The sequence below is a fragment of the Melanostigma gelatinosum genome, assembly GCF_949748355.1.
Source record: "Melanostigma gelatinosum genome assembly, chromosome: 6".
Taxonomy (NCBI): Eukaryota; Metazoa; Chordata; class Actinopteri; order Perciformes; family Zoarcidae; genus Melanostigma; species Melanostigma gelatinosum.
The window spans coordinates 29,312,120-29,327,468 of record NC_136639.1 but is presented as its reverse complement, the minus strand read 5'-3'; the positions used below and the strand labels follow the sequence as shown (position 1 = coordinate 29,327,468).

The 15,349-nt window shown below is 45.3% G+C and overlaps 1 protein-coding gene across 1 annotated transcript in view; it reads left to right on the top strand.

Moving 5' to 3' along the window:
• Nucleotides 1-15,349, top strand: part of LOC306778728 (MAM domain-containing protein 2-like) — a 35,049-nt gene that overhangs the window by 10,951 nt on the left and 8,749 nt on the right. Inside the window, exons 3-9 of the mRNA XM_079270378.1 lie at nt 197-447; nt 6,726-6,810; nt 6,940-7,077; nt 9,415-9,671; nt 12,841-12,934; nt 14,327-14,473; nt 15,096-15,349. The exon at nt 15,096-15,349 is cut by the window's right edge and continues 12 nt beyond it. Of these exons, the coding sequence (XP_079126504.1) occupies nt 197-447; nt 6,726-6,810; nt 6,940-7,077; nt 9,415-9,671; nt 12,841-12,934; nt 14,327-14,473; nt 15,096-15,349 (1,226 nt within the window). The remainder of the gene's footprint in view (nt 1-196; nt 448-6,725; nt 6,811-6,939; nt 7,078-9,414; nt 9,672-12,840; nt 12,935-14,326; nt 14,474-15,095) is intronic.

The window sequence follows — 15,349 nt, the reverse complement described above, 5'->3', positions numbered from 1 at the left end:
ACAAAGTTCCCTCGACTTGAACAAAATATGAATATAAATATGATCACCTTCGTTATTTTTACATATTGTACAAAATAGCCACCAGATGACAAATTAATAAGTAAAAAATCATATCTGCAACCACAACAGGTCTCCGCCCATAAATAAAGATATGTACTGTACATTAACATGATATATTTTGGTGATGTTGTCATAGGGCATTTGATAACAGTGGACTCAGCCTTCTTAAACGACCAGGAGCAGGCGGTTCTTGTCAGTCCACTTCTCGACCAGCAGGACTGGAGCTGCGTGAGGCTGGTATACCAGATCACTGGAGGGGGTTCCCTGCAGCTCCACCTCAGACCAGATGGGGATAACTTTGACTACCGATTGTGGACTGCCAACAGAGCCTCTGACAGCTGGCTCATTGCTAGTGTGGACCTACCAAACACCACAATCCCTTACCAGGTAGGAACGGCTGTAAAGACCATGATCAAAGTGATCCCTGTTTGGTTGAATTTGTTGCCCTATTGCATATCAGAATTTTAAATATCAGACATAGTTTTGATCAGTGCACCTGTTGCCATGACAATAATTCTACCACAAGGCAAGTTTATTTGTACAGCACATTTCAACTACAAGGCAATTCAAAGTGCTTCACATAAAACCATTAAAAGCATCAAAACATAAGGCAAAATAAAAAGAGATTTTAAAACAATTAAGAACATTCATTGAAACATTAAAAACAAGCAGTGTAATAAATAAAATACAGTAGTAAAATGCAAGAAATTGATTTATATCCTTGAATGTGGTTCAAGTAAAGGCAGCAGCAAACAGAAAAGTCTTCAGTCTTTGATTTAAAGGAGCTGAGGGTCTCAGCAGACCTGCAGCTTTCTGGGACTGTTCCAGATATGTGGAGCAGAAAAACTGAACGCTGCTTCTCCATGTTTAGTTCTGACTCTGGGAACAGAAAGTAGAGCAGTGCAAACAGCCTGCTGAATCCTTCATCTCCTCCTCTGACTGGTGGGAGAGGGCCACTGATAAACACCTCAGCCTTGACAGAGCTGACTGTGTTTAACAGATCAATAAAGTCTCGCTTCACAACTTCAGACTGTTGTTTCACAATATCACAGCTTCCTGTATGCACCATGATGTTTTTCGCTGTGGGATAGTCAGCCACGATGTCCAGGATTTTGTCTCTCATGTCAGAGACCATATCTTTCGGAAAGCAGAGTATTTTGGTATTCTTGCTGCACATTGTTCTGACATCTTTTACATCATAGTCACCAACAATCAGAGTCTCAGGCCCAGTCACAAGCTTTGCCTGCGGCCTTTTACTGTCACATTGACTCTCAGTTCTTACCCTGCTTTGAGGAGATAGCTGCTTATCCAGGTCATGGATGGAGATTTCGGATCCTGCGACAATGGAGCAAACCTGTTTAGAAGTTGTAGGCTTGGTTGTTGTGGAGGTGTTTTGCAGGTTTTACTTTCCTCAGCTGTCGTTGGCTTTGTCCGTCTGGGTGCAGGGGTTGAGGAGGAGTTCTGCCCGTGTGCTAGTGCAGGCCAGCCAGTCGCATCACAAATCTCAGGGCGCTGGGCTCTGCCTGTTAGTCGTCCTCCCACATATTTTCTCTTCGGCTTTGCACCGAGAGAGTTCCAGGGAGGACTACCATTTGAAGATTCATTATCTGCTCTCTCCTCCTGTTTCTTGGTAGGCCTGGTTGTGCTAGTTAGCTGTGTCTTAGCTAGCATTTGTCCAGTGTTTTGAGTCCATGGTGAAGTGGTATCATTCCCACACAGTCCATCTACCTCCACGTTCACTTCCAGTCGGTGGATTTTTGTTTCCAAGACTGCAATCTTCTGTAGGAAGTTGTGGTAGTCGTCCGTGGAGAAGGGAGGCATCTTGCTGCTACTTAGCTTTAGCTTAGCTGCTAGTTAGCATCAGCTAACAACCCAAATAGCTCGACGACTTTCTGGATTCGTCTTCACTCAAACGTTGAAGAGTGATACATGTGATATATCTGGCTATTTGAATGAGAAAAACAAGAAGAAAAACAAGAATATTAGCAGTAAAATGTAAGAAGAGGCAAGAGCAAGCAGCAAAGCGTCTGCACTGTAATGCTGCGTTCACACCGGTCGCGTTGATTTTTTGACGCACTGCAAAAAAGCGTCCAACGCACTGCAAAAAAGCGTCCAACGCGCCGCCGGTCGTGTTCACACCGGTCGCCGCAAAATCTCGTAGCGCCGGAGAGGGGGCGTGGTTTATCGTCCTGGAAGCCTCGATCTGGCCGCCATTGTTTTCCGCCGTCAACCATGACAGGAATAAGGACAATTGCTGCTTTGTACGTGTTGTGGAAGTCCCTCAAACATCGGAATGCCAAACGCCGTCATGTCTGGTTCATAATATTGTTCAGAGGAGCTCCGTGGATTGTATCGAGCTGTATTCACTGTGTCTAGCAAGCCACCGGTCGCTGTTTACTACAGCTGTAGGAACACAAAATAAACTGATTTGGCTGTGATTCAACGGCAATAAACCGACAAAAAGGGACTCCGAAATAACTACGTAATGATGCCGATTTGTACTTGTCTTCTCCGACAAAAAGGGACTCCGAAATAACTACGTAATGATGCCGATTTGTACTTGTCTTCTCCGACAAAAAGGGACTCCGAAATAACTACGTAATGATACCGATTTGTAGGTTACTGGTCTTCTCAATGGAGCTCTGATGGATCGGTGCTAGGCTATGCTAACATCGTAGCAGCTCCACCAGCACTCAATAACGTCACGTAGACGTAAATACGGCAGCGTCTATTTATTGTTTGTACCGTATGGTTTACACACACACATGCATACACATAGTTTGGTCCGGTCTCTATTGATATGAGGTATCGTAGCGCTCTGGGTGAACACAGACGGCGACAGGATTTATTTCCTGATTCAACAACGGCAGGAAGCCAGTGACGACAGGGGGAGCAACTCAACGCTGATAGGCTATCGCGCCACAGCGTCACGCGATTATGTCGCTGAAGTTGAAAAATTTCAACTCGCGCGTTGGCGATTTTGCGGCGTCCAACGCGTCCACCGCGTCCACCGCACTGCAATAACGCGTCCAACGCGCCGCGGGATCGCAAAATCGAGGCGCGCCACTCTCATCGCGTCTGTGCATAGACTTTGTATGTAATCTCGACGCGCGTCAAAAAATCAACGCGACCGGTGTGAACGCAGCATAAGAAAGCAGGAAGTAGTAAACAAGTGCTGAAGATCTTGGAAAGTGGTGTTCAAAACTGCTCTGTGTCTGATCTGTCATATGTTTGTGTACAATTTATGTTTAGTTTTTATTTGATGAGTTCAATTGAACATTGATTTTGCTACTGTCTATTTTATCAAAGAAACATGACAAAGATGGGTTCACCTTTCGTTGAGGGTGTACAGTATATAGCACATGACACTCTTGTTCATTTGAGCACAGGCAAAGGTGGTTGGTTTGTGGTGTGACAGCAGAAAAAAAAGTTGTTATATAAATAAAGTTTTGCCTGCAAATCTAAATTTATAGAAAGCTGACCCTCCTTAAATACAGAGTGAGTTTGAGGCCAAGGCCCACAAGTACTGTAAAAAAGCAATGATGTCATCTAAGCCAGTGATTCTTAACCATAGGGCCGCGGCCCAATCATGGGCCGCGAGCGCCACCTAGAGGGCCGCGAAAAACTTTCAGTTTTGCACCTGTGGGCCGCGAGGGCCGCGGGACCGCATAGGTTGCCAATTGAAGACACCAGAGATATCACTGTTATCCATGAGACGCTCAGTTACAATATAGCTTCCCACCACCTGGTGGTGGTAATGCGTAAGTCAGTTGTTTAATAAGCTGCAATAAGCAGAAGAAGACACTCAGCTAGCCGCTAGCCTGTAGCGAAAGTTATGGATAAGTTAGTAAAAAGAAAAAATGAAGACGACAGTGGTGCCATACCCCCCAAAAGTCTAAATGTGTGCGCAAGTACAACCCTGACTTTCTTAAGTACGGCTTTGTGAACGGAGGCAACGAGGCAGAGCCGAGTGCTCAGTGTGTGGAATGTGAGCTAATGCTATCAAACGAAGCTCTGAAGCCTTCAGAAATAAAGCGACACCAAGCGACGAAACATCCAACGCTCGTGGGAAAGTCTGTTGGGCTTCTTGTTGTGTATGCAGGTTTACATACACATGATAATCAATGTCTTTGTGATCATCACATTGTATCATCTCATTTATTTAACAAGGGTTTTGCCTGTTCAACACCGGCATCCTCGATCCCCTTCCGTTCCTACGGCTTGTTTGCGCAAATACGTCACAAAACATGTCCGTGTTTGGTATCCCAGCATGCCCAAAATCCTCATCTTTGCAAAGAAATCATCGATTTTCTTTCATTTCTTATGGTTTCTCCACAAAAGGAGCCCACACACACACTGTCCAAAGTCGCCATAACTGCTGCAAGTCGTATCTTGCAGCATTTCGACGGAAAAAGACACATTACAGACCCGACAACATGCTAGCGGATGTTACCATGGAGCTACTGCCTTCAGAAAACGCTAGTACTTATAGTACAAACCTTATCCTCCTCTTCCATAAGCCGTCAACCAACGTTTGCGTAACTGAGCTATTCTCATTCTCGTTCGTGCGCTCGGTCGCAGCCGTTAAGCACAGCAAGTCCGCTACTCACACACCATGTCTTCGATCATATACACATCGTTTTTGCAATTTGCAAAGGCTAAAAATAAAAGGAAAATAATATAATATCAAAATATAAAGGGAGAAACACCTTTAGTGTGTCAGAATATCATGTGGTTACCATGTGTCCATTTGGGTCTCCAAATGTCCTTTTAGAGCTCCGCCTGGATCTCTTCATGAAGAAACTCTGTAGAATGGTCATACTTTGTCCAATCTTCTTCAAATTTGAGGCAGTGGTTCACTGATAGTGTAGTTACAGCCCTATACAGTCCTTTACCTGTACAGATACAGCCACCGGCAGTTATTTATACTGAATGATACTTTTTTATTTTATGCGGACAAAAATCTTAAATTTTTACTGACTCCAAAGGCCCACTGCTCTGTTTCTGTATGACCTACAGGTTGTCTGACACTTTTGATGCATATAGTCAGAGTGGGCCCCGGGACACTTTGTACTTGAAAAGTTGGGCCCCGAGGTCAAAAAGGTTAAGAACCCCTGATCTAAGCCTCTTTCTAAATTGAACCAGCTTCCTTATTGTCAATAAGAGCACTTGCCTCCTCCATCCAGTCTTGTTTGGGAACAATTCTTCAAGTGAATATACAGAAATCTGAGAAAGAAAAAAATGTGTTAACTTGAAACTCTGTAATGGAGGCAGTGAGGTTGTTCCACATGCCATGCTGAGTTATGAGGGGAAAACAGAACTACATCATGTTGGTACTTTAAGTAATGGAATGGCAGTAGTAATTCAAGATAACTGTCAGCCTTTAAATGTTTGCCAGCGTTTATAGCTCTAGGATGAGGAGGCCTACTTGCATTACTGGCCAGTGTGCTCCAAGGCACTGACTGGAAGGGTCGTCTGTCTTTTGGCAGATATGAACTCATTAGGTTTGTAAGTTAGTCAGAACTCGTTCCCTAGACTTGTAATGGCAGATCAGCATTTCTGACTTAGTGGGCATTTACATCGTTTTGACATGCTGTGGGATAAGATTTGATGTACAGGAGATGATTCAAGTCATGCCATAGACTGTATATAAGAAGTGGACGCAGTCACTGTCACGTCACCCATTGGTTTGTGGACTACTGTTTCGAAGCCTTTGTGTCTGGCAATTTGGTTGTCACCATGTTGGTTTTTCGGAACCAGAAGTGACCATATTTGTACAATAGGGTAAAGCGGGGGAAGAGCGAGACCCAGCAGGCCCAGGTACCATTAGCAGCTAATGCTAGCTAGCTTGAAACTAGCAATTATGACCACGCTCATGTTTACAATGTTTACTGAGGTAATAAATCAAGAGAGAAGTAGAGTCATTTTCTCATAGACTTCTATACAATCTGACTTTGTTTTGCAACCAGAGAAGTCGCCCCTTGTAGAGAGAATGCAGGTTTAAGGCACCTATGCATTGCCTTCACTTTTCAGACACGGCGGTTGCCACTTGGGCCATGCCCACATGTTTATACACACCCTTATATCTCTGACATGCTTTTTCCATTCTTCTAGAACACCTACCGGTAGGTCTTAAAATGCAGGTATTCTGTCAAGGGGAAAACAAGGGGAAGCTGCATTATGTCAAAATGCTACGCATATATCACCTGTCAGCAGTGTAGTGGTGGTTGGTAGGTGGGTGTACTGTGGCTTCTACTTAACCCTCACCCACTGCCCACCCTCAAATACATGACCTGAGGTATTTAATCTGACAGAAAGGTAATGTAATGTGGAATGTGACGAATTGAATTTACTCAAGTCTCTACTGAAGTACACATTGTATACAAAAGCTTTTCCAATTTACTTCACAGCAACTCAAATTGTATACATTTTGTAGATACAAAAGATATGAAGAATAAAGTAGTTCAGCTCCACCTAAACCAAGTACAACAATAAAGTTCTGTCTCCACATTAATGCATTAGTAATAATAATCAAATTATATCATATATATATAAATATAATTGCAGCTCCTGTGCCTCGAATGATTCTCGATAGGAATGTCAATCATCGTGATATGAAACTTGATGTGATTTTTACTTTGAAGTTCTCTTTTTCACTTCCACAGATTTTGCTGGAGGGTCGACCTGAACGTGGCTCGGGTAACAGCGTGGCCATCTTTGAAATTCACATTGTTCCTGGTTACTGTATAGGTCAGTGTGTTATATGAAGTGAGATTTCTCACCTTGGCAGTACAGCCTGATGTGAAACTGTATTTATTCATACAACATATTTAAGATTGAGTAAGGAATCATGGTTGTCTTTGCTCTTGCTGTTACCAGAGTGTAATTTTGAGGAGCATCACCTGTGCGGCTACAGTAACAGCTGGAACCCAAATGTCAACTGGTACGTTGGGGGGAGTGTGGCCAGAGAGCCTGAGTCTAACCTGCTTGTAAACCACACCAACAATAACCAGAGAGGTATATACGTACGCACACACACACACACACACACATCCCTGTATTTCTTTCTTTGTGAGGACCCTCACTGATATGCATTCCCTAGCTCCTTCCCCTAACCCTATCCATCACAGCTAAATGCCTAACCCCAAACATTGCCCTGAACCTAACCTCAACTTAAAAACACGTGAGGACCTGCCAGAATGTCATCACTTTCCAAAAATGTCGTACAAACGTGTTTCGGTCCACACACATACAACCTTGTACTTCTTTGTGAGGACACTCATTGACATAATGCATTCCCTAGCCCATTACCCTAACCCTTAACCAATGCAACTGACCCCAACCCGTTTCCTTACCTAAATCTGATTCTAATCCAAAACCAAGTGAATTCTCAAACGGGCCTTTGACCACCCAAAATGCCCGAACTGTCCAAAAATGTCCTCTCTGAAGGTCTAAAACTCCAATTGGTCCTCACAAAAATGGCTGTGCGAGTTGTACACACACACAAACGCATACATGGCACATTCATGCACGTCAACAACTGTTCATGGGCAGCTTTATTGCACCAGCACAGTTGGTCTGTATGCGTGTGTATATATATATATTGGATATGTATATATAGTAACAGTCATAACCTGCATCCATAACTTTCAATGGATTCCAAAAGCTTCAAAGTTTCTAAATGTCTATAGAAACCTTTCAAACACATTCTGCATCACTTCTCCTCTGTCGTTTTCTATGATCAGTGTCTCCCAAACTCTCCAAACACATATTTCTGCCAAAATGTGGCTAAATATACAGCTTCCTTTTGTCACCGGTGGGGTTAGCTGTTTACGTCTGCAGCTCCCAACTGGTTATTATTGTGCAGTATGCTGGACAGTGCTGCGATGTGACAGACCGGGCGACCACAGTGTTCATTCTGCTCATGAGATGAGGAAATAAAGGAACAGTGTTGAAGCAATGCTTTGGGCGTGTTGCTGCATCATAACAGTTTACCTGCATGGCTTGATTTCTGGAGGAGCTAATGAAGAGATTCCCGAGCAAACATATTTATCAACAACTCAAAAAGTCCTCGTGAACAATCTTCATTATAACACCTGACAGTGTAACAACACCTACTACGTTGTAATCAAGCGTATTCTTTGGTTTCATCAGCTGTGCTGACGATCAAATCTCACGAAACATGAAAAGGTGGCGCTCATCAACAGTCAATCGCCAAGTTGGTGCAGTGAAGCAGGTTTGCATCATGGCCAAAGCTAAGAGACGTTTAAGATAAAAAACAGAAATATGTTTCTGGAACTGTGCTTGTTTTTTTGTAATATTTGACTTGTGATATGCCTCATCTTCATTTCTTATCAAAGTGTTTTCAGCAATGGATTTAATTACTGTTGTGTTTTCTTTGTTAACTTCATTACTCTGTAAATCACTTCAGAATCAGGTTTATTCCCAAGCAGGTTGTCGGGTACAAGGAATTTGCTTTGGTGTGTTGGTGCATAACATAAACATAATAAGACAATTTAAAATAAAATTAAAATAAGCAAGTATTGCAAAAGTCAAGAAACATAAATATATAACAGAAGAAAAATGCAATTATAATATGAAAAAATATCCTCTGAAAAATACGTAGAATATATGTGAATTAAAATGAAAGTTTTTAGAAGTGGTAGTTTTGTGCAGAAATCTGTAAAATTGTCCAAGGAATGGGCGAAGGTCTCGCAGTACGAAGTATATAAAGGTTATGCACTCTACCGTGAGATCGTCTCAAAGGCGTGCTGACAGATGTGAAGGCATTACTGCAACGTGGAGCGTCTACGGGAGGGGGAAGGCTCCGTGCCACTGGGGGTTGATGAGGCCAGTTGCAGTTGCACTTTCTGCTGCATTTAAATAATGTTAAACTTAAATGAGGCAAAATCCTGTTAAAAAACTCCAAATCTATGTGGACAACAAAATATTCCAACGGTTCATGGTCTACCAGTTTGAAACATCCAGGATCCAGCTGCATGTAAAGGCTCTGTACTTAACATGGATTTATGGTCCTGGAGACAGAATGTGTAATCAGGAAGGCGTGCTGGCCAATGAAATGAACTGCTCTATTGTTTGGATGAAGACCTGCAGGGTTTGACCTTGTGGTTATCCATCTCTGCTTTATGTCTTTAAAAACAACGACATAGTCAATGCAAAACATCTGTTTCATCTCCAAACACTGATGGGGGTGTGTGTGACTCACTAAACCTGAGTCAGAGTAACAATCCATGAGTTCATATGTTGTTGCTACTTGTAAAACCACACACATCCTGTAAATATGACTGTGTCAGCCCATAATGTTCGGCTCATCTATATCTTCCACTGCTCCAGGCCACTACATGTATGTGGACTCTGTGTACGCCAAGCACTTCCAGGAAGTAGCCAAGCTGACCTCACCCATGACCACGGTTCCCATAGCCGGCTGCCTGTCCTTCTACTACAACAGAGACCAGGAGAGGGGAAACATCTTCTCAGTTTTCACCAGAGACCAGCTGGGCCACTATGAGGAGATCTGGAGGCCAGGGGTGTATGCTACCAGTGGCTGGACTCAAGTCAGCGTTGATATCAAGGCCCCACACCCGCTGGAGGTCAGTACTGGAGCTAGCATTCACAATTACAGTCAGTCGACCTATGATTTGTGGAAACAGGATGAATGGGTTTTCTTTAAAGGTCAATACCAGCTTAGTCAAACTTTTTGTAGCTTGTTGGATCATTTGTGTCAGTTAGGATGACGTTCTACTCACCAGGTTACTAGATGAGATCTGGAAACAGTGACATCACTGGTACCTGTGTTTTTCAGGTCAAAATGTCTGTTGTGAAATGGTCTAACCAATGCATATAAAGTATAATGACTTCTGTACTCATATGCAGAGTCTGATGGCAACGGGACAACGTTTTGGTAACTGAAGCTTTCAGGTTTCTGTTTGCTTTCCAAGTAGTAGGGAACAGGAATGTAGTTGAATGCAGATTAGCGGTCCGTGTGGAGAGCAAAGAGGCCGAAACGCAATCCGGGAACCCAACGGCTATCAAATTAGCTTGTAAACTGGCTACTTGTGAACCAATCTGGTTGTAGACATCTTCTCTCAAGTTGCATCATGGGAAATGTAGGATCCATGTTGGTGTTGTTTGAACTTGACCCATAAGGACTTCCCACAGCCAGGATATCTCAGCCTCTGCTGCACCGATCTTGACCAATTGTGCAGTAGTTAGCAGAGGTCATTGCCCTGACCCCTGGCAGCCTCCACATAGATGATCCTTATGGCCTGCGGAGAAAAGCTCATGCTCAGCCTTTCTGTGTTGGCCTTTTGAATGTGGAGGAGTTTGTCAGACTGCAGCAGCTGAAAAACTCCACTGTTGGGAATCGCAACTGATTCTTTTTTTCCGTAGCCCCGCACAGTCCAGTGTTGATTCAGATGTATATGTAAGTACAGACTGAGACCACAAATTCTGCAAATGCACCACCCAAACAGGAGTTATGTATCTTGTCTGCTGCTTTTCTCTTGCAAGCTTTCAGCATGACAACTTTGTGATTCAATAACGATAAACATAACACAGTACTGTTCGATGAAACCTGTAAAGTGCTTTTTGCTGCAAATGGAAAATCACAACAGTTTGCTGCAGGTGTTTCACCATCTGTGAAACCGTGTGGTTGTCCGTGTGGTTGTGCGTCTGGTTGTGCGTCTGGTTGTGCGTGTGGTTGTGCGTCTGGTTGTGCGTCTGGTTGTGCGTCTGGTTGTGCGTGTGGTTGTCCGTCTGGTTGTGCGTGTGGTTGTGCGTGTGGTTGTGCGTCTGGTTGTGCGTCTGGTTGTGCGTGTGGTTGTGCGTGTGGTTGTGCGTGTGGTTGTGCGTGTGGTTGTGCGTGTGGTTGTGCGTGTGGTTGTGCGTCTGGTCGTGCGTCTGGTCGTGCGTCTGGTCGTGCGTCTGGTCGTCCGTCTGGTCGTCCGTCTGGTCGTGCGTCTGGTCGTGCGTCTGGTCGTGCGTCTGGTCGTCCGTCTGGTCGTCCGTCTGGTCGTGCGTCTGGTCGTGCGTCTGGTCGTGCGTCTGGTCGTGCGTCTGGTCGTGCGTCTGGTCGTGCGTCTGGTCGTGCGTCTGGTCGTGCGTCTGGTCGTGCGTCTGGTCGTCCGTCTGGTCGTGCGTCTGGTCGTGCGTCTGGTCGTGCGTCTGGTCGTGCGTCTGGTCGTGCGTCTGGTCGTGCGTCTGGTCGTGCGTGTGGTCGTGCGTCTGGTCGTGCGTGTGGTCGTGCGTGTGGTCGTGCGTGTGGTCGTGCGTGTGGTCGTGCGTCTGGTCGTGCGTCTGGTCGTGCGTGTGGTCGTGCGTGTGGTCGTGCGTGTGGTCTTGCGTGTGGTCGTGCGTCTGGTCGTGCGTCTGGTCGTGCGTCTGGTCGTCCGTCTGGTCGTCCGTCTGGTCGTGCGTCTGGTCGTGCGTCTGGTCGTGCGTCTGGTCGTGCGTGTGGTCGTGCGTGTGGTCGTGCGTGTGGTCGTGCGTGTGGTCGTGCGTCTGGTCGTCCGTGTGGTCGTCCGTGTGGTCGTGCGTGTGGTCGTGCGTCTGGTCGTGCGTCTGGTCGTGCGTGTGGTCGTGCGTGTGGTCGTGCGTGTGGTCGTGCGTGTGGTCGTGCGTGTGGTCGTGCGTGTGGTCGTGCGTCTGGTCGTGCGTGTGGTCGTGCGTGTGGTCGTGCGTCTGGTCGTGCGTGTGGTCGTGCGTGTGGTCGTGCGTGTGGTCGTGCGTCTGGTCGTGCGTGTGGTCGTGCGTGTGGTCGTGCGTGTGGTCGTGCGTCTGGTCGTGTTTATGATAGATAGAGGCAGAGTGGAGAGGGATATGACATGCAGCAAGTAAAGGCTGGAATCAATCCCAGGAACTAGCAATAATGTGACCTGCGCTGTGACCAAGGCGCTTCGACTCGTTCCTTCAGTGTGGCTTCTTCTTCTTTTGGCTGTTCCCTTAGGGCTCGCCACTGCAGATCATCTATTTCCATCTAGTTTGTAAACACAGCCTCGAACGATCCGGTATGGAAATCTACATATTTGGCATATGTTTTCCGGCATATTTCCTCTCAGCTTTCAGAAGTGTGTTTCTGCTGAGTAGGTTTGTGAGAGATGGTTGCTGCAAACTCATTTTATTTGTAACTTATTTCAAGTGTTTATTAGTCCAGTGTGTTTTTCAGACATGTGCACTGCTGTATAGGCAGATATTGCTGTGAGCCTATTGTGTCTTTCTTACACTGCAGAAAGACCATATTTTTCTGAATATTACCAAAGAAAAACTAAACTTCACTGTCTCATTCTTGTGTGTGCAGCTGAGTGGATGGAAGCTCTCTGTGGCTTTCCACTGCACTGTCAAATGGGTGTTCTCTTTGACTCCACGGTTTCCTTTCCCTGTGCTTTCAGCCAGAACGCCTCCCACAGCCTGCTGCTGTGGCTGTGGAAAGAAGCTTGCATAGCATGACTAACTGGGTCAGTTCCCCAGTCCAATCGAGCCAAGAGTCGTAGAGAGCTTTCCCATCAAGCAGCACTCCGCTGACTAACCCATGTTTCTGAATGTAACTCTACACTGATGTCACTGTCTGGCTTCAACAGCTGTCTTATCGATCAGTATGTGTCATGCTCCCACAACATGTCTTTGTAACAATTCACAACGGATGTTCCCGGGATTAATGAGTCGTAGACTTAGACGGGTAGATGCATGGATTAGAGCCGAAGTCATACATTGCTGGTTGCCCATCTGTTAATGGTTACTGTTGATGTCTGTGTATGTTACCAGGTGGTGTTTGAGGTGGCCTTCAACAGTGCCAGAGGTGGATACGTGGCCATAGATGACATCTCCTTTTCTCCTGAATTCTGCCACACTGACACAGGTGACTTAGGGGGGTAAAGGTTGACCACAATCACAGACTGTTCCGCATGCCGGCCGAGACCCCGGGACGAAATATGAGATGAAAAAGAAGGGGGGGGGGGGGGGGGGGCAAAGGAAAGAGGCATGAGCAGTGTTTCTATTGAGGCAATTTCCGTAGGAATAATATTGGGTTTCGGGAATATTGGGCAGTACCAGCGTAGAGCATAGCCTATACCGCCGACTTCTCACCAAACTTTGCTTTGCGTAGCCAAGTTTATTGGCTCCAAACCTGTCTTCTTTTTTGCAACATTTTTGCAACAAGGTTTGCTCGAAATTAGTTTGACTAATGAATGGAAACAGGACTAATGGCAGGTTCGAGTCAGCACACAACATACATAAAGGGTTAAATATAAATGTTAGGATCGGTTTTCTGCTATCTGTCCATGTAATCCATGTGACTACGGTCATGTCCACACCACAAAACAGAGTTTTAAACCAAAACGATCTCCGTTCACACGGCGTTTCAGCATCGTTTTCCAATCCGATCTCCGTCCAGACTAAAACCGATATCACGTGACTCTTCACGTACACTGCGCATGCAGGGGGGTGCCGATGTAAACAGGAAGTAGATTGAGTAATAAAGTAGTCTTTAATAATGAACGGTCGTGTTTGATACTTAAGATCTGCTCTCAAATCTTCCTCCATGAACTCAAACAGACACATTTCGTGTAAAGTTTTAGAAGTTTTATTTTTCAGACTTAGTTACAGCACTGCAGGTCTCTCTCTCTCTCTCTCTCTCTCTCTCTCTCTCTCTCTCTCTATTCACTTTAAAATCAACACTTACACGTAATAAAGGTTTACTAGATTATGATCCATAAATGTGGTCAACACACGTCTCTCACTCGTTCCCTCGGTTTTGTTGTTGTCCGTAGATCTCACTCGTAGCTCTGCTGGTGGCTGAAGTCTCTGTCCTACTGGAGAGCATTTGCTGCTTTTTTTCCTTCACATTTTATCTGAGGACTTCACAATAGTTGTGCAGAACAAAATAAGCATTGATAAGGACAGGAAAGTCCTCCGTTTTGTGTCCATCACCCTCCCTAAAGCCTCTAACCGTGGCTTCAGACGTCCGCTCCGTAGATCTGATAACGCCGCTGGACACGCTGCTCACTGATCGCTCCAATAGCAGCTGCTTCCTCCGTAACGGTTGATTAGACGGGATGAGCGGCCGTCACACTCACGATGGTCAATATTCACCAATCATCGAACTGCAAAATCATTTTTCAAATACAGCAGTGACCAGAGACACTACGATGAATGTCCATGTACATGTTTATGTCTGTTATACCATCACATCCATGCACCCGTTTCATATCCCTGACCTCTGGTGTTAAAGATGTTGCATCTTGTGTCCCAGAGCCCACCGTTGACCCCTCCATAGCCAGCTGTGACTTTGAGAATGGGCTGTGTCTGTACTATCAGGAGAGGACAGAGAGTAAGGTGTGGAGCAGAGTTTCAGTGAAGCCTAATGCCTACAGGATAGGAGACCATACCACAGGAGCAGGTGAGTCTCACTGCACACCCGCTGAATGACTTATTCCCAAGAAACAAATGAGCAAATCTCTGAAAAACAAGCTGACAGTGAAGTCCTCGACTTAACAAATGAGTGTTCGTTGACTTAGCATTTCTGTGGTCAAAGACATCCCGAGAAAACACATTGATGTAAAACAAAAACTCCCGACAGGACAACGCTGTGGTAGAGACCTGTCAATCAGCGTGTAGCCCCGCCCTAAAGCATCACCTGCTTTATGGTCTGTGTGACTCTAAATGGACCATAATGTACTAAATGAACATCATGCTGTATTGAAGAAGACTTGAAACTAGAGATTGAGACATAAACTCATGTTTACAATGTTTACTGAGGGAATAAATCAAGAGAGAAGTAGAGTCATTTTCTCATAGACTTCTATACAACCAGAGGAGTCGCCCCCTGGTGGACACTAGAGAGAATGCAGGTTAAAGACATTTTGCCACTGACTTCCCTTTCCTTGGGGTTGCCCACGAGGCAAGACAGTTGGTTTCCTCACTTTCTGCCTCATGATGGACAGCTTGTTTCACTTTGCACGTAGTCAAACGAACACTGCCACCTCTGTTGTTAATGAGGATCTTTCTCTCATCTCTCTTAGGCTGTTTCCTCCTGGCAAACACTCGTTTCACCTCGCAGCCCGGCTATGTGGGTCGGCTTCATGGTCCATTGTTACCGGGGAACCACAAATACTGCCTGAGGTTCTACTACCTGCTGCATGGCTTTAGGAAACTAGACAATGCTCTGTTTCTCTACATTTATGACGAGAACAACGTGGCCCAGGAGAAGGTGTGGAGCTTGACTGACACTTCCAGAGCTGTATGGACTGAGGTGGAGATCACCTACATGAAGCCA